Below are 18832 nucleotides of genomic sequence, written 5' to 3' on the forward strand. Positions count from 1 at the left end.
ATGATTGTTGGAGAGCTGAGAGAAGAAAGAAAAGACAAATGGGGGAAAAAAAGCAGTCATGGTCTCCTCGTACTCAAGTGAAAGATAAGAGTTCCATCGATAACAATTAACCTATAAAATACCCAGTCTGAAGTAGCTACTGAAAGCTAGAAAATTTCTGGAAAATTACAGAAGCACTTTATCCTACTTACTGGAAAAAATGCTGATCAATTACATGTATGTAAAATTACAAGCAAGCATAGGAAAGTTGAACTACAAGAAAATACTGAATTCTACATACCACTTCAACGTGAACGTTAAAAAAAATCGTTTACTTGCATCCTATGGCTTGAAAGAAGCTGTCAGAGATAGAATTCATTCATTTAAAAAAATCAGTTGTGGTTATTTTCCATATTCTGAATGAGAGCTATCTGTCTACAGAGACAGCATAAAAATTTATGTTATAACAATTATTCACAAGTGATGATGAGGAGGGGATCTCATTCAGGCAGGCTTCTGTACCTTTACTTTTGCAATATGAGGCCTCCATTGATCAGGATCGACCATGGATGTTGTGTCCCAGCTGTTGGTGATAAACAAGCCAGGGCAATACAGTATGGAGAATAAGCCATTGCCCATGTTGCAGGCTCTGCTTCTCCAGGCAGCTGATGAATCCAAAGGAATGACAGAGATCAATACAAGTTGGCACCACTGTGTTGCAGGAGTTGGTAGTCAGCATTGAACTCAACTAGGACTGCCTTAGGGACTCCATCGCCAGAGTTTTCCTCATGATTTATCCCGAAGCCTTCCCCCTGAGTGGGTATAACGGCAAGGCAGTGGATATTTGAGATTGGTCTCTCTGCTAGATGAGCTGGCAACTAAGGATGATGAGCCCCATCTGCCCAAAGCAACTGGTTTTAAGGCACCAATAACCTGCCTTTGCAACTTCTGTCAGTAGAAATGGTTCCACCAGGCTGAGCTAAGCCACAAGTGAACGCCAGGAGCTGGGCTTGTTTCTTGGAAGCTATTTCAGATGCACACCATTGGGAGCATTTAATCAGTAGTGGGAGCTTATCCCACTATACACCTCCCCCCGCCCCTGTCTACAACAACCTTAAGCAACAACCATATAAAAAATAAGCTCATTCATAATATGAATGGACTTGTGTTTTGTATGGGTTAGGGAGTGGAAGGATAATATGTTAAGTAGTCAGTATTTGTTTTGTAGCTAATTCAGTTTTTTGATTCTCTGTATCTGGTTATAGGTATTATGTGACATTCAATTAATTTGAAATGAGCAGAAGTTGCCAGGATAATCAGTTTTATTCAAAATAAATTTAAAACTATTGTAAACAGATACAGCATCCTCTTAGAGACTGTAACTGGGTTACATAAGCTAGTACTGTCTGTTAAAATTGGATGTGAATAGTATTGAACTGATCTTCCCTAAAAGCTTAAAAATGTCACATGTTGAGTGTGCCTTTGAATAAATAAATCAGCATTTGCTGTAGTGACGATATTGACATAGTATACTAACATCTGTCAAGGAGTTGCTGAGCTGCTGTGATTAGCTGATTGGCAGAATTCTACTCCCAGTTACATTGTGTAATAGGCCAAAAATAACCTGGAACAACAAGGAACCCAACTAGAGTGTTGCAAAACAGTCTGAGTCTGTGCTGTATAATTTGGGAGATTATACTGCTATTTTTCCAATTTCTCTGTGCACTGTATCATCAGTTACTTAAATTACGTGTTTCACAAGTTAATGTGCAGATTTATTTGAAATGAAAAATAAAGTTGTAAATCTGTTTACAATGTAATTATACCTTTCATGTGTGCATCTGTATTAGATTCAGCTCACTTTTTAATATTGAGATGTATTGGGAGTTTGAATTTAATTAAGATTTGAGTAAGCTTTGATTTCTTCTGTTGGCATCACAAGTCACTCAGTGGCCATTTTGCCACTTTATTAGGTACAGGAGGTACTCTCTGAGTATTTCTGTATGTTTGTCATCTGCTGCTCTAGCCCATCCATTTTAAGGTTCAGAGATGCTCTTCTGCCCACTGTTGTAATACGGGTTTATTTGAGTTACTCTCACCTTCCTGTCAGCTTGAACCAGTCTAGCTATTCTCCTCTGACCTCTCTTATTAACAAGGCATTTTCACCCACAGACTGCTGCACACTGGGTGTGTTTTGTTTCTCACACCATTTTCTGTAAATTTTAGAGGCTGTTGTACGTGAAAATCCCAGGAGATCAGCAGATTCAGAGATTCTTAAGCCACTCCATCTGACTCCAATGATCGTTCCACAGTGAAAGTTACTTAAATCATTTCTTCCCTATTCTGATATTTGATTTTAACAATTAAATCTCTTGAACATGTCTGCATGCTTTTATGCATTGAGATGCTCCAGCATGATTAGCTGATTGGATATTTGTATTAATGAGCAGATTTACCAAATAAAGTGACCACTGAATGTGTTACCATCAGAAGTAATATACTGTATGTTAGCATCAAAGTCATAGTTCAAAGTACATTTATTAAAGTATCTATACTATATATAACCTTGAGATTCCTCTTATTGCAGGTAACCACAAAACAAACTCCATAGAACCCATTTTTTAAAAAGGTATTGAGGCGCGTAAACCTCATGGAATAGTGAGTTGAGCTTTGGTTTGTCCTTCACCCTTGGCTTTGATGCCTTGTTCGTTTAAATCTGACTTGGCACTTAAATTGGCCGAAGATCAGTTGGTTTTTCTGCTTTTTGGCCCCAAGTTCTCTCCAGCAGCAGCCATTGTGCATTCTTGAGAGTGCAGTTTGCCAAATCCTTCAGGATACTGCAAAAATGCTTGGTTGTGCAAACAGTTCAAATGTACAAGTCCCAAAAGGAAATTACATGCTGTGGATTGCAGGGATCGTAGTCCAGAAAAATGATAATTAATAAATAGTAATAATAAATAGTGTTGCCATGGTTTGCCAACGCCACCTTTTTTAGACCATGTTGTGACAGAACCTCTTCCAGCTTTCGCCTTTAGCTTGTGGCAGAGGTCTTTGGTATGGTTAGGAAATTCCTTATTACCGAAACAGTTTTGAAGAACTGAACCTTGTATATATTTGTGTTGAGGGTAAAATGGCTGGAATAAGTGAAGGTGGAATGTAATGAATGACAGACAAGTTAAAAAATATTGGGATGTGTAAAATAGTAAGATAATGCATACAATATTATGAAAAAAAAGTCTAGTTTTTTTCAAAGGCCAATCTTAAAATTGTAGAGTAAGATGTCACTGGGAAAGCACACAGTTGGATGAGTCAGAATCAGGTTTATTATCATTGATGTAAGTCATGAAAATGTGATGTTTTGCAGCAACAGCACAGTGCTGGACATTAAAAAAGCTGTTACAATAAAAACAATACAGGTGTCTCCCATTTTTTGAGTGTTTGCTTTACGAGAGCTCGCTGTTACGAAAGACCTGCATTAGCACCTGTTTTCGCTAACCAAAGAGGATTTTCACTTTTACGAAAAAAAGATGCCCGCTTTATACATGTGTTTACCTGGAGAAAGACTACCATGACCATGAAGCCTTGTGCGGGCAGTTGTGTGCGCATGTGTGTATGTACCGATTTTTTTTTTCCCCTCCAAATCGATTTTGGCTCGCTGTCTTCCCCATCTGTTAAGTGAAACTACACCGTACATACAATATTCCTACTTTATATAGGCTATATATTTATCATATCATTCCTTTTTTACTATATGTTCATGTTATTTTTGGTTTTTTTGTGTTATTTGGTATAATTTGGTTAGTTATTTTTTGAGTCTGGGAATGCTCAAAAATTTTTCCCATAGAAATTAATGGTAATTGCTTCTTTGCTTTACAACATTTCGGCTTACGAAAAGTTTCCTAGGAATGCTGTACCTTTGGATAGCAGGGGAAACCCTGTACATAAAAGCAATAGTTCATGGACCGCTCAATGTTCAGAGGGGATGAGCTGTTCCTAAAAAGTGGCATTTGTGTGTGTCTGTCTTCTGGCTCCCATACCTCCTCCTTCTATCTAGTTTGATTTTAAATGTGATAACTGAAAATTCTAAACTAAATTTGCAATTTGGTTTGGAGATAGTGCAAATTGAAGATTGGATCTAAGAATTTGTGTGGGATGTTCTGTATTTTAATTTCACATTTAGATTAGTATCATTTGAGATGTATTATTAATCTTGGGTTATAATTTCAGGATTTTTTTGGGTTATAATTTCAGGATTCCTTGGTCACAGTTTAAATGCTACTTTGTATTCAAATTGGAAAAAGTCATGGATGACTTCAGAGCTTCAGCTCCTGAACCTAGAGCTCCACCTAATCCGAACGTGGAATACGTCCCGTATGATGAAATGAAGGAACGGATTCTTAGAATTGTTAATGGTTTCACAGGGTAAGTTGTTTTCTGTTTTTTAAAAGATGTTTATTCCTTATACAGTGCAATTGGTTGTGCAAACATATAAATTCTTTCAATATTTTCAGTAGTTCTTTCTAATTCCTTAATATGCCATTTTTAACCAAGATTCTCCATTGAGTTTCTTAATGCTACATTACAAAATTGTGTCATTTATTAATCATTAGATCAGTGATTTCTGGACATCTAACATACTTTGGGTGAGTTTATTTACTTAAATCTGTGTCTGAGTTAAAGTAATCTCTCGACCAAGGAAAATGGGATTCCCTATCTAGGCTAATGATTTTGCACATGTTAAACCTCAGGTCTACTTTGGTCCAAAGAAAACAGCTAAAGCTGAATCAGTCTCTCTTGCCCTGTCAGTATCTTTATGCTGTCCTTTCCCTCTGGTGCTATCAGATTCTTTATGTAGTGAGGTGAGCAGAGCTGTTCACATATTGTAAATAGTGAAAAGAAGATTGCCATGTATGGTGTGCTGCCTTGTGGTATCTGCCTCAGCAGATGAAAGCACATATTGCATATGCTGCCTCAACCACAACTGTCTGTTCCACTGCTTTCAGAGCTCTGCAGCTATGTACTCCCTCAACCTTTATTTCATTTATTCATTTTTTAGGGTGTGTACATTGCTAAAAAGAGCAGCATTAATTGCCTGGGGACGGTTTGGAGAGCTAAATTTTCATCTTGAATCCTCTGTAAAACTATTTCTGTGATATGTGGGGAGTTTAAGGATTTGGGCAAAATAAAGGAACATTGATATTCGGAAAGGAACTTGTATTTCCATTCACCTGATGCTGTTGTACCAACTTGGTAATGGAAGTTGCAGATTAATAGTGCAGTGAAGCAACCACAAAAATGAGCTGAATCTTCAGGACCTCATTTGCCAGGTTGCCGCCCGATGTGCCAAAAGGCGTGGAAAGGAACAACATTTAAGGGGAAGCTAGATAAACACATTTCAGAGAAGTGCATAGATAATTATAATGACAGAGGACATGTTTGGAAGTTTGAAAAGACACTGACTGGTTGGGATGAATTTTCTTTGCTTTGCAGTAAATACCGAATAATTCTAAGTTAATTCTCATCAAGTAAAAATGTACATCTTTTTAATGAGCTTGCCACATGCATTTCCTTTGACCAATGATAGCTTGGTTAAATTTACACTGGGAGGAAGTTTGCACTTTAACCTGGGTATGTAACATGACAATGTTTACCTGGACCCCAGGACAGATGTCTTGAACCTTGCTGGAGGGATATGCTACTAGTGTGCATAACATTTCTGAATGCCTAATTATGGCAACAGGTCCTGAAGGATTTATTAGTTCTGACTAATTACACCTGAAGTGTCTGCCAGATTTTTGTGGCTACCATCTGGAACCTCCAAAATTAAAGTATAATCTTGCATTTCTCAAATGTACTACCTTCCCTTCCTCGCCTGACCTCCTGTTGACCTAAGGTAAAGTTCATTAGCTGTTGTATTGCTGAGTGGGCTTGGAGTGTGTCTGTTTGTACCTCTGGAATTCCACTCAGTGCTTCAAACAGAATGAAGAGTGCACTTTGCTGTTCTGTCGCTTAACTGAAGTATTTAACTAAATTTAAGTCATGTGTACTGTATATGTAGTTGCTTGGAATCTTTCAGAAAAGTATTTAGCTGCATATGTGTTGCTAGAAAGGGATAGCTGATATGTAATAAACCCTAATCCTCTTATTTACTGTGAACTTTATGAAAGATTTGTATGTAGTCACACAAAAAAGCTCATTCATATGAGGCTAAATTCTCAGAGTACTGGAGGTGGTGTGCTTCTTTTTGTCTGTATTTGACTTTGTGGCTTGGCACTTCACATTTGTGACTGCTCCTTGATGCTCTTGAGATCATTAGTTGTATGTTTATCAACTTGTTTTCACTTTTGATTAAGTAATCAAATATATCGCTGTAACTATAAACCTATCCTTATAAACTTTGAACAATTTTTGTAATCATTTTCTTTTCATTTTCTGATTAGACCATTGTGAAATATTACAACTCTATTTATCTTGTAATGAACAATTTTGTATCCTTTGAGTACATTAAGAATGCACTTGCAAGTCACAGTTAATCCTATTAATCAAAAAAAATGTTGCTATTCTGTTATTTGATAAAATATTTAATAGTTCACAAAATTTGGTACCAAACATTGGTACAATTAGTGATGAGTTTCTAATTAGGATGATAGAACAAGTATAACTTTATGACAGAGTAGTCACATGGAAACAGGGTCTCCGTCCACTGAGTCTGTGCTGACTATCACACTTTTTCTTAACAAAAGTATCCTCACCTTATTTATTCCACTACATTGACATGAACTCCCTCCAAATTCTGCCACTCATCTACAAACTGGGAACAATTTGCAGTGGTCTGTCAACTTAATGCATCTTGTTGCAAAGAGAACCTACAAGTACCACACAGCACTGACAGTCAGTCTTGAACCTGGTTGTAGGATCTCAGGCAACAATTATGCAAGCTTTGTCACTGTATGTGTTAGTATTTTGTCAATCCACTTTGCCATTTTTATCCATTTTCTTGATTGTGGCTTGGCATGTTTATTCCTTCTCTTTCATCTCTTAGGTGTGATTGTGATAATTACATTTTTTCAATAGATGCATTTAATGTCAGAAATGTCTACAATATACATCTTGAAATTCTTTATCTTTGCAAACATCCACGAAAACAATACCCCAAAGAATGAATAATGACAGTTGAACATTAGAACCCCAAATCTTCTCTCCCTCCCCCCCCCAGCTCTCCCCTCCCATGCACAAGCAACAGCAAGGCAACGGCACCACTCTGTACTTTTTTCACAGTGAGAGGGGAGGTGTAACAAACAACTCATTGGTTTATGATGTTAAAAGTCTGTTGTGTCGCTTTTCCCAAGCTCTGCACCCAGAAAGATTCAGGTCTCTGGAAGCATAGCCCACGGCAGCTAACCTGCTGCTCTTGATGTTCTGTGTTCTCCCGTAATGCCTCAGTCAGAGGCACTGATCTTGAATCAGCCTGTCTCCAGAGCTACGAAAATCTGGCACTCTGAAGGCGGACTAGATTTCCAGGCCACATCCTTAGGATAATTAAAAGCAGCTTATCGTGAGGCTGTGAGAGCAGGTCCCATTCCCGCAAAGAACTGATGTCAGAGCGTAACTCTGGGTCAGGGTTTTGAAAAAGAAAATGAGATATCAAAGATAGAAGTAGAGCTACTTCTGAAGATGCAAGCAAAGAAGTCGTTGTTTAGCACCATCATCACTTTGCTCTGTCTTTTCTCCCTCTTTCTGATTCTGTCATTGCAACTTAAAATGAACCCACCTTTGTCAGCTAGTTTTTTTTTCTGGTTTTTGTTGCCTAATCTGATTAATAAATTTAAATTACTTGCCTTGTTTTTGTGGTCAGTGACCAAATGGTCCTGCTCACTTCTTAGATTGAAGAAAGTTGTCCAGACTCTCTATTTCCAACACCATTCTGTGTTGGGCCTCAATCATCAAGCAGACAGATCACATCGAAGAACTACCAGTCAGTATACCAGAAGTACCCCCCTCCCAAAGAAAACTTTAAAAACTTTTGAGTGTGAAAGAAAGATGTTGAGCATGAAAGCAGGATTTGGAAACCCTTAAATTTGTAAGAAGGATTAATGAGCAAATTATATTTAATCTATGAGGTCAAGTTAGTATGACTAAAGGTACTTTATAAACGCATACTCACAAAGCAGTGTGTAATTCACATTGTTTTTTAACATGAGATTTGTTTAAGAAGTTTGAAATATTACTGTATTTGCAAAATCCTCAAATGTCTTGTCTTCTCTCCTCTGCAATCGTTTCTTTCCTCCATACTGAGGCTGTGCTGAATAGCACTAAAACCATAACACATGGAACAAATCTGGCAACTGAAAATTGGGTATTCTTGTGATGCAGTGGCAGCAGAATTATGTATTACAGCAGTAGGTACCCTTGGGGTTCAGGATACATTTGATCAATACAATCAAATCAGGAAATCAATTCTGGTTTAATAAGGAGTCAATTAAGGTATGCCAGCCACAGCCCCAGCTTGCCTAAAAATGCAGTGACAACCTAGTGTACCTGCAACACAGGATAAAAAACGTGCTGAATTCAAAACAAAGCTGAGCAAGCCTTCAATTAGTGGATCACATCAAAGTTCTGAAATCGTGCCACATCTTGTTTTGATTTCATACTTAACAGCACAAGCTGGCAGAACTGCTGCCTCACTCCAGGTTCAACTCCCGACAGGTTCTGTCTGTTGAGTTTACATGTTCTCTGTGGCTGGATTTCCTCCGTTCTCGTTTCTTCCCACATCCCAAAAATGAGTTGGTAGGTTGGCGGGAAAAGCTAGTGAGGGTGGGTGGATTATGGGGAGAATAAAATGGGTTCATGTGTGATTAGTGTAAATGGTCATCATGAGCAAGCTGGGTTTAAATGACTGCTTCCATGCTATATATTAGATTATGATAGTTGAACAGCTAATGGAAGGAGTAAGTGTCAAGAACATCCCTGTTCTCAGTGTTGACAAGAATGCTAAAGCTAGGGTTATCCATAAGCCATTGTATTCAGCAGAATTTCCTCCTGAGAAAACCACCATCACAGTGACTGCAGTGCAGCAGTTAACTAAACATGGCATCAGAAATCTAAGGTAAAACTCGATGATTAGTATTGACAGAACTTTAATAGTTAAGAGTAACCAGTGTTTCATGCTATTTCTGTAAAAAAACACAAGCAAATTTTCATGGCATTTATACCTTTTGTATGTCTAACAACAATAAACTTTGTCATACCCCCCCCCCCCAAAGTAAAATGGCATCAAGATTTTTTGATACTGTGGCATGAGTCTAGTTATCTACTATTGGCATTCATTGCTGATGATATCATAAACAAGCACCTGGGAGTCCCCAATGCTCCGAAATTTAAATATTATCTCAAAATTAATTCTAGCCCTTTGCCCTCTTTTGCTGTTAAGCTGACTGGTAAGTACTCCTTACCCCTACTGTTTTTGTAAATCAGCGGTACAATTCTAATGGCACCATTCCTAGGGACAGGAGGGAATGGCAAATTATACAGCTAAAGCAGTTTCTTCACCTACTTTTGGAAGCATGGGATATATTTCAAATCAGGCTTGTAATTTATTTACTTATTAAAATACAAAATCCTTTAATATTTCCATATTGACTGATTCTCTAATTCCCTACTGTGATAGCAGCATCTTCTCTCTTTAAGAACCTGTCTCTGTACAGGTTAACATTTTGGTCCTTAATGGGACTTGCCATGATTTCATGCACTTATCGAATGCTTTCAGATTTCTTAGTCTTAATTGTCAATATTTTTCAGACCTCTTCAGTTTCCTAATTTCCCTTTTAGTTTGTACTTTCAATACTAATGTTCCCTTCCTCACCATCTTTTTTATATTCACCAGTACCAGCATCAGTAATTTGGAATTCTGCTTGATATTTTGTCCTTGCAAAGTATGGTGTGTCTTTGGGTCATTGCTTTCACTAATACCTAATGGTTTGAAATCTCTTCCTCCTTTCCCCCCCCCCCCCCCCCCACCATCCCTTGAAAGTTTTATAGCTTTTCACTAATATCTGTGATCCTGAAATAGTGAAACAGCATCACAGCCTCAAATTGCAGGTAACAATACCACTTTCCCCACTTAGCCACAATTCTGAGATTCATACTCTGTGGAACTTTATTCTAAAACTTGAGTCTATCCCCAATGAAAAGTAACTGGCCACTTAATTAATTGTGCTTTTGCCACCACCAAGTGGGTTATATGGCAGAGTGCTATTTCAGTAAAGTGGCAGTTGTACCTGGGAAGAAACTGGGCTGATTCCCTATTAGAAATGTTTTCTCAGATGCAGGAGTCAAAACGTGAATTTACAAGTGTATTTTTGCAGTGGAAGATGAGAGCGCCCTCCTCTGTCCATAAATGAAACTGCAGTTGACATGTATAGGCAATTTAAATTAAAGGTCAGATTGTTTGTTACAACCTCTATATGTACTTGGATGTGAGGTCTCCTTTCATCAGGTGATGAGTGACAATTCCCATCACTGATCACACTTCTGTAACCATGCCACTGATTGTGCATAAGACAGTAGATGCAGAATGAGGTCATTCGGCCCTCAAGTCTGTTGCGCCATTCATTCATGGTAGATTTATTATTCCCTTACTCCATTTTCCTGCCTTCTCCCTGTAACTTTTGATAACATTGCTAATCAATAGCCTGTCAACCTCTGCTAAAAATGTACACAGTAACCTGGCCTCCACAGCCATCTGTGGCAATGAATTCCATGGATTCAACTCTGACTAAAAAAATACAGTAAGAAGCACTTTTACCAAAGCAGTATGATACTAGCGACTACTTCTTGGTGTATATGGATTGTTGGAAGCTAATGTAATTAACTACTGTTGCTATTTTATTTTATTCTGACTTCTCTTGCTACTTCCCATCCTCCTTGGCGGGAGGGGGAGAGGGAGGGGATCAGATTCTGTCCTTCAGTATAATGTTGATGAAGCTATGTTATAAGAGTTCTAATGATTTTTTCATTGTGTACAGACATCCACAAAGGTTACTGTGCTTCTGTATCTATATCCTGCCACTAGAGAGCTCTCTATGCTCTCTGTTCTTTCCAACGAGACTGAAATGGGATTCTGTTTTAGCTTCCTTTAAATCAGGGGTTCCCAACCTGGGGTCCACTGACCTCTCAGTTAATGGTAAGACTTCAAAGACCCAAACCAACGTTTTAAAATTCTTTGGATTTTGTAAATAACAAAGATAATCAATTATTCCATTAACTGTAATATTTGAAGAGTACAAGCAAGTAAGCTGTTTAGTGATCAAACACGAGGAAATCTGCAGATGCTGGAAATTCAAACAACAGCACACACAAACTGCTGGTGGAACACAGCAGGCCAGGCAGCATCGATAGGGAGAAGTGCTGTCGACGTTTCGGGCCAAGACCCTTCGTCAGTTAGTCCTGACGAAGGGTCTCGGCCCGAAACGTCGACAGTGTTTCTCCCTATCGATGCTCCCTGGCCTGCTGTGTTCTACCAGCATTTTGTGTGTGAAGCTGTTTAGTGATGGTAGGTTACTGCTTTTTTTTGTTTGTTAATCACTTTGGAGAAACCACTGTGCAGGAATCCAGCGAGGGCCACTGAGCTGAGGCACTGAAAGAAGTGTTCACCAGTTCCTTGTATTTAAAACAGTCTCATCTTTGTGCATGCTAGCATAAGCTGTTGAGTAGGTGGATATAGTGCAAGAATGCTGAGGCAAGAGAGCTTAATAGTGTACTACTGTTTTAAATTCTTTGCTTCTGAAATAATATTGTGTGATGGGTTCTGGATAACATCAAGTTAATTGGCATCTATTTCATTTCATTGCATTTGGCTTTAACCTCAAAGCTTCTTCATGAGTCAGTGTTCTAAAATAAAATGAGGTCCTGATGGCCAGGCTCCTTTAATTCTTTGTGCTAAAACAGGCCATTTAGGTAAACAGGTTCACAGCGGGGTTTATACTCTGGATCCCTAACCATTCTTCATCCAATTTCTGCAAAGTTCCTCCATCATTTCTCCAAGTGACCATCTAGCTTCCCCTTGTACACACCTGTCTTTTTTATGAGATACACCCTGTAGTTTATAGTCAAACCACATTCTCAAAAAGGAATTATTTCTCCATGTCTGTTGGATAAACTCTAAGAAAAAAAGCTCGCCTTAAATTTCAACTGAGAGGTCTCAAGATGGCGCTTATGGAGTAAATCGCTTTTGGCTTTGCTCCAAACCTTTTACGTCTTTTTAACCCTCTTAAATGATCTTTTTTTACTTATTCTAAAGGGGTTTAAATATATAGAATTTTTCTTTTTAACTATTCGATCTATTTTCAACTCGCTGAAATGTCTAAAGCAAAAGAATCGAAACAGACGAAAGAACCGATAACTTTAGAAACTATTGTAAAGCTTATAGAAGATAAATTTGCGGGTCTGGAGAGAAAAATTACCGAACAGCTTTTTGCGTTTGATGAGCGTTTAAAATCATTCGAAGGAGAACTTAAAACGTTTTCACTGGAACTACAAAAACAACAAGCAAGTATTTTGGTACTTGAAGAAGCCGCTCGGAAGAAAGAACATATTATCGAAACTTTGAAACAAGAGCAAGCTTCGACTTCTCAACAGATGGATCGTTATAAATCTAAAATTATTGATCTTGAAAATCGCTCTCGAAGGCAAAATCTTCGGCTAATTGGGATTCCGGAAAAGTTTGAGAGCGGTGATCTTACCGTTGTCTTTTCTAAACTTCTAATGGATGTCTTTGGTTCAGAAGTTCTGGACTCTCCTCCAATAATTGATCGTGCTCACCATATCTCTCGCTATCATTCTGATTCAGACAAACCTCGGCATGTAATTCTCCGGATCCATTACCCTCATATCAAAGAGCGACTGATTCGAGCCGCTCGGAAAAAGGGTATGATTAACTTTCAAGAATTCAAATTTCGTATTTTGGAAGATTATAGTCCTGAAGTTTTAAGGGCAAGAATGGCTTTTAGACCGGTTATGTCTAAATTTCACCAGGAAGGCTACAAGCAAGCGTTGTTATTTCCAGTACATCTGAGAGTTACTTCTGAAGACGGAACTGTTCGGTTGTTTAAATCTCCAGCGGACGCTCAAAGTTTTTTGGAACAATGACACTCTATTGCATTGACTAATGTAATAATTAGTCTATAAATATCGATCTCTTACAGAATGATGGTTTTTTTTAGGTATGGCTGACATGTATTTTTTATATATTGTAAAAGTTCTCTTTTTTGGTCTGTCTGATTTTATTATTTTTTTATATTTTACTAATCTGTTAACCTTGAAAATAACTGATTAGGGTTGTATAAGCTTTTTTTTTAATATTTTTAACATTTAAATATTAAGATTTAAAAAAAAATAATAATAAAATGGCGTTTCTTCTTCCCGACAGACTTTAGTGCCTGGAACGTCATATTCGTTTTGATGAGTTTGAAAGTTTTAAATTCTCATTTAAAATACTATTTTAGTAGTATTTATTTATGGGTTTTATCAATTTTTTTTAACATATATATATATATATATATAAAAATACTATTTTTATATTTTAACTTTTGTTATATTAATCCTTTTATAATATGGGCTGTTTGTATTTTTTTCAATTTTTTTTGTCTGAGTTGCTGTCCTGAGACACGGGGGTAATTTTAGTATTAGATTGCCTGCTTGCCTCTTTTTGGCTTTTTTCCTGGGGTTTCGAGGGTGGAGGGAGGGGGATTTTTCTTTTTCTTTTTTTTTTCTTTTTGCTTGCTTTTTGCATAGTTTTATTTCATGGGCCTATATGAAACTACAAAAATGGTTGCAGTGCCGTGACTTCCGGTTTCTCCTTGAACTCACTTCCTTCTTCCGGGTTCATGAGTTCACTTTTTTTTTAAACTTATGTGTTAACTGTAATAAATATTGTCAATATGGATAGGATTATTAATTTTGTTTCTTGGAATACTAATGTTTTAAATCATCCGATCAAATGGAAAAAAATATTCAAAGTATTCCATAGAATGAATGCTAATGTTATTTTTGTGCAGGAGACTCATGTAAGGAAGGTGGATAGTCAACTTTTTTTTAGGTTTTGGAAGGGTCAACAGTATCACGCAAATTCGCAAGCCAAAGTAAGAGGTGTTTCTATTTTTATAGACTCATCAACTTCTTTTATACATCATGAAACAATTTCAGATCCACAAGGTAGATTTTTGCTTATTACTGGTCTACTTTTCAATCAAAAAGTTGTTCTAGTTAACGTTTATGCTCCAAATACTGATTGTCCTGAATTTTTTAAATGCTTATTTACATCTTTTCCTAATCTGAATCAATATAGACTGATAATGGGTGGGGATTTTAACTGTTGTTTAAACCCTGTGATGGATAGATCCAAGCCTACCCAAACTCTTCAGAATAAATCGGCTTCTCTTATTAACTCTTTTATGATTGATTCAGCTATTTGTGAAATTTGGCGTTTTCTTCACCCTAATGACAAAGAGTTTTCATACTTTTCCCATGTTTATCATAATTACTCAAGAATTGATTACTTTTTCATTGATCACCATTTACTCACAGATGTTACTGATTGTAAATATGACTGTATTACCATATCTGACCATGCACCTCAGTTATCTATTAAAATAACGGATTCATATGTCAATACTAAATTTTGGAGGTTTAATCCAATTTTATTGCAGGATTTAGATTTTGTTAACTTTATTAAACAACAAATTGATTTGTTTTTCGCAACAAATTCTACAGTAGAGATCTCTAGTGGAATTTTGTGGGATACTTTTAAAGCATATATTCGTGGACAGATTATATCATACTCTGCTGGAGTTAGGAAACGAACTAATTCTAAAATATTAACATTAGTTGATAAAATCAAAGCAATTGATAAAGTTTATTCAATGACTCCAAGTAAAGAACTTTATAAAGAAAGACTGAAACTTCAAATGGAACATAGTTTATTATTATCCTTTTCGATTGAAAGTCAGTTAATTAAATCAAAAACTCAATTCTATATGCATGGAGATAAGTCTGGTAAATTATTGGCTAACCAATTGAAAATTGTTTTGGATAAACGACAGATTACTAGAATTCGTAAACAAGATGGTACTCTGACGATCGATCACAAAGAGATAAATAGAACCTTTCAAGATTTTTATAACTCCTTATATCAATCAGAATTCACTAAGGACTCTTCTACAATAAATGAATTTTTAAGGAAATTGAATATTCCAAAAATAACCGTTGAGGATAATGTAATTTTAGATACACCTATTACAGAATCTGAAATAGAAAAGGCTATTTCTGTAATGAATTCTGGTAAAGCTTCTGGTCCAGATGGTTTTCCTGTAGAATTTTTGAAATCTTTTTCTTCTATACTTTCTCCTTGGCTTTGTAAAATTTTTGAAGATGTATTAATTGTAGGTAAACTACCACAATCTTTTTATGAAGCTTCTATTTCTTTAATTCTTAAAAAAGATAAAGACCCTACTGAATGTGCATCCTATCGACCTGTATCCTTATTAAATACGGATTTTAAGATTTTCAGTAAAATTTTGGCTATTAGAAAATATATTACCTCAAATTATTTCTGAAGATCAGACTGGATTTATTAAAAATCGCTATTCATCTTTTAACATTAGAAAATTAATTAATATTATTTATACTTCTTCATCTAAAATACCAGAATGTGTTATATCTTTAGATGCTGAAAAAGCATTTGACAGAGTTGAATGGCCATATTTATTTACTACAATGCAACAATTTAATTTTAGTTTAAAATTTATATCATGGATTAAATTAATATACCATAAACCTTTAACTTCGGTTTTTACCAATAATCAAAGATCCCCTTTTTTTCAGTTATTTCGTGGAACGAGGCAAGGTTGCCCTTTAAGTCCTTTACTATTTGACATTGCTTTAGAACCGTTGGCTATAGCTATTCGGGAATCACCTAATATTTTGGGTATTACCCGTGGGGAGAGGATGTATAAAGTATCATTGTACGCTGATGATTTGTTATTATATATATCTGACCTTGAAAAATCTATCCCTGCTATTTCGTCTTTGCTTGCTCAATTTAGTAATTTTTCTGGTTATAAATTGAATTTTAACAAGAGTGAACTATTTCCATTAAATATGCAAGTTCCAATTTATAAAGATTTACCATATAAAATTGTTACAGATTATTTTACTTACCTAGGTATTAAAATTACTAAAAAACATAAAGATCTATTTAAGGTTAACTTTTTACCTTTAATTGATCAAATTAAGCAACTTGCTATTAGGTGGTCTCCACTATCTTTGTCATTGGTTGGTAGAGTTAATGCTATTAAGATGATGATACTACCTAAATTCTTATATTTATTTCAAGCATTACCAATTTTTATTCCTAAAGCTTTTTTTGATACTATTGACTCTAAAATATCTTCTTATTTGTGGCAGAACAAAAACCCTGGTTAGGGTAAAAAATATTTACAGAAGCCTAAGAAGGAGGGCAGCTTGGCTTTACCAAACTTAAGATTTTACTATTGGGCAGTCAATATACGGTATTTAATATTCTGGACACAAGAATGGACTATAGCTACTTGCCCACAATGGGTAAATTTGGAATGTAAATCTGTGCAAGATTTTTCATTGATTTCAATCTTAGGATCTTCACTTCCTTTTACTTTATTCAAATTGAATAAACAGATAACAAATCCTATAGTCAGATATACATTACGAATTTGATTTCAATTTTGTAAATTTTTTGGTTTGAATAAATTTATTTTATCATGTCCTATAATATCTAATTATTTTTTTTCGGCCTTCATCTAAGGATCAAGCTTTTCTTTTATGGAAAACAAAAGGTATAACATGTTTTCGTGATCTGTTTCTGGATGATAACATTATGTCCTTTGAACAGCTATCTAATAAATATAATTTACCTAAAACCCATTTTTTTTTAGATATTTGCAAGTTAGAAATTTTTTGTATAATGAGTTAGTCTTTTTCAAAAGAATGTCCATTGGACATTACAGATAGAATTTTAGCTCTTAATCCTTATCAAAAGGGTTTAGTAGCCATCATTTATAAGATGATCATGAATTTACAGTTAGATGTATCAGAAAAAATTAAGGAGGAATGGCAAGAAGAGTTGCATTGTCTTATATCTACTGAGCAATGGGAAAAAATTTTATTATTGGTAAATTCTTCCTCTATCTGTGCTAAACATGCCCTAATACAATTTAAGGTTGTACGTAGAGCTCATATGTCTAAGGATAAACTGGCTCAATTTTACTCTCATCTTAACTCGACCTGTGATAGATGTCATTCTGATGTTGCTTCATATGTTCTGGTCTTGTCCTTGTTTACAAAATTATTGGAAAGATATCTTCAGTATTTCAAAAGTCTTAAAAATTAATTTTCAACCACATCCTCTTACTGCAATTTTTGGTTTACCAATGATGGATAATAATCGTTTATCTGCTTCATCACAACGAATGATTGCATTTGTTACATTAATGGCTAGAAGATCTATATTATTGAATTGGAAAGAAATTAATCCTCCAACTGTATTTCAGTGGTTTTCTCAAACTATTTCTTGTTTGAGTTTAGAAAAGATTAGAAGTGTGGTTTTTGAACCTTCAGTTAAATTTGAAGTAACTTGGAGACCTTTTATTCAACATTTTCACATGAGTTGAATTGTCTTTTCCTAAACCTTTCTTATATTATCCTTAATCGATTGGATGGAGGTTCGGAGTTATTGGCACTACTGTATATATACTTAATATTATTCAATGACCCATGTTGGTTAGTGTTTTTTTTTCTCTTTTTTTGGGGGTTTTTTTCCTTTTTTTTTCTTTTTACTTCTTTGTTCATTATTGTTCTGGGTTTGAGAGGTTATATATTTTTATTATTACATATCTGAATGTCTATTTAAACTATTAATTATGTACTCTCAAACATTTTGTATTCATGTTTCATTTATGTTTGTTTAAAACTAATAAAAAAGATTTAAAAAGAAAGAAATTTCAACTGAAAGGACCTTATTTTAACAGCCTTCATTTTGTGTATTTACCAATGGGGAATTGGCTCTCTGGTTCAGGAATACTTATAATACTGGATGAGTTCAGTTATGCACAAACACAAAGTTAAAATAGTAATGATGGTGCACTTAGAACACAGTTGATGTAGAAGCTATTGTTTATGGAGTGGATATGGTACTTGTTTGCCCTGACTGTTGTACAGAGAGAGCTGATTGAACTAACCACATACCCAGGTGAAGTGTGGGGGCGGGGGGGGGGAGAGAAGGGGAGATTGTTGGTGGAAAAGGTGGCTATCATTTGAGATATAATGAAGAGTGCAAGTGACTTTGAAGCCCCTCCCCAAGATGTCTGGATGTTAGTGAAGAAACAAGATTGAGGGGAAGCCTGATTTCCTTTCAAATGTATTAAGCTAATTGAAGAATATTAAATGTTTCTGATATACTGAGTTTAAAAATGTATAACATTATATACTCTGCAAATTGGCTAACCTTAGATTCTAGATGGAGTTTAATGTCAGGAGTGATAGATCTGTGATTCAACACATTTTGGATCCAACAGAAGCACATTTCCTTTAGAACAACCTTACACGGCGCTGATTGGTCCAAGAAATCGTTACGACATTGACCATTAAAACCCATTCTGCTATTTAGTGAGCTTGTGGTTGATCTGTGACTAAATTTCTTTGGTCAATTTTGTCCTATATCCCCTGCTTATCACAATTAAGAATCTGTCTAATCTGTGCATTGTTTTTAAACTTTTGGCATTGTTCTGTTTTCATTCTGGTGGTGGCATTGTGACTGACTGAC

General features: G+C 35.8%; 1 protein-coding gene across 1 annotated transcript in view; it reads left to right on the forward strand.

Moving 5' to 3' along the window:
• The window catches only part of ppp4r2b (protein phosphatase 4, regulatory subunit 2b), a 60359-nt gene that overhangs the window by 27661 nt on the left and 13866 nt on the right, over positions 1–18832 (forward strand). Inside the window, exon 3 of the mRNA XM_059944339.1 lies at positions 4231–4401. Coding sequence (XP_059800322.1) covers positions 4231–4401 — 171 coding nt within the window. The remainder of the gene's footprint in view (positions 1–4230; positions 4402–18832) is intronic.

The sequence above is a fragment of the Hypanus sabinus genome, chromosome 19, assembly GCF_030144855.1.
Source record: "Hypanus sabinus isolate sHypSab1 chromosome 19, sHypSab1.hap1, whole genome shotgun sequence".
NCBI classification, from domain to species: domain Eukaryota; kingdom Metazoa; phylum Chordata; class Chondrichthyes; order Myliobatiformes; family Dasyatidae; genus Hypanus; species Hypanus sabinus.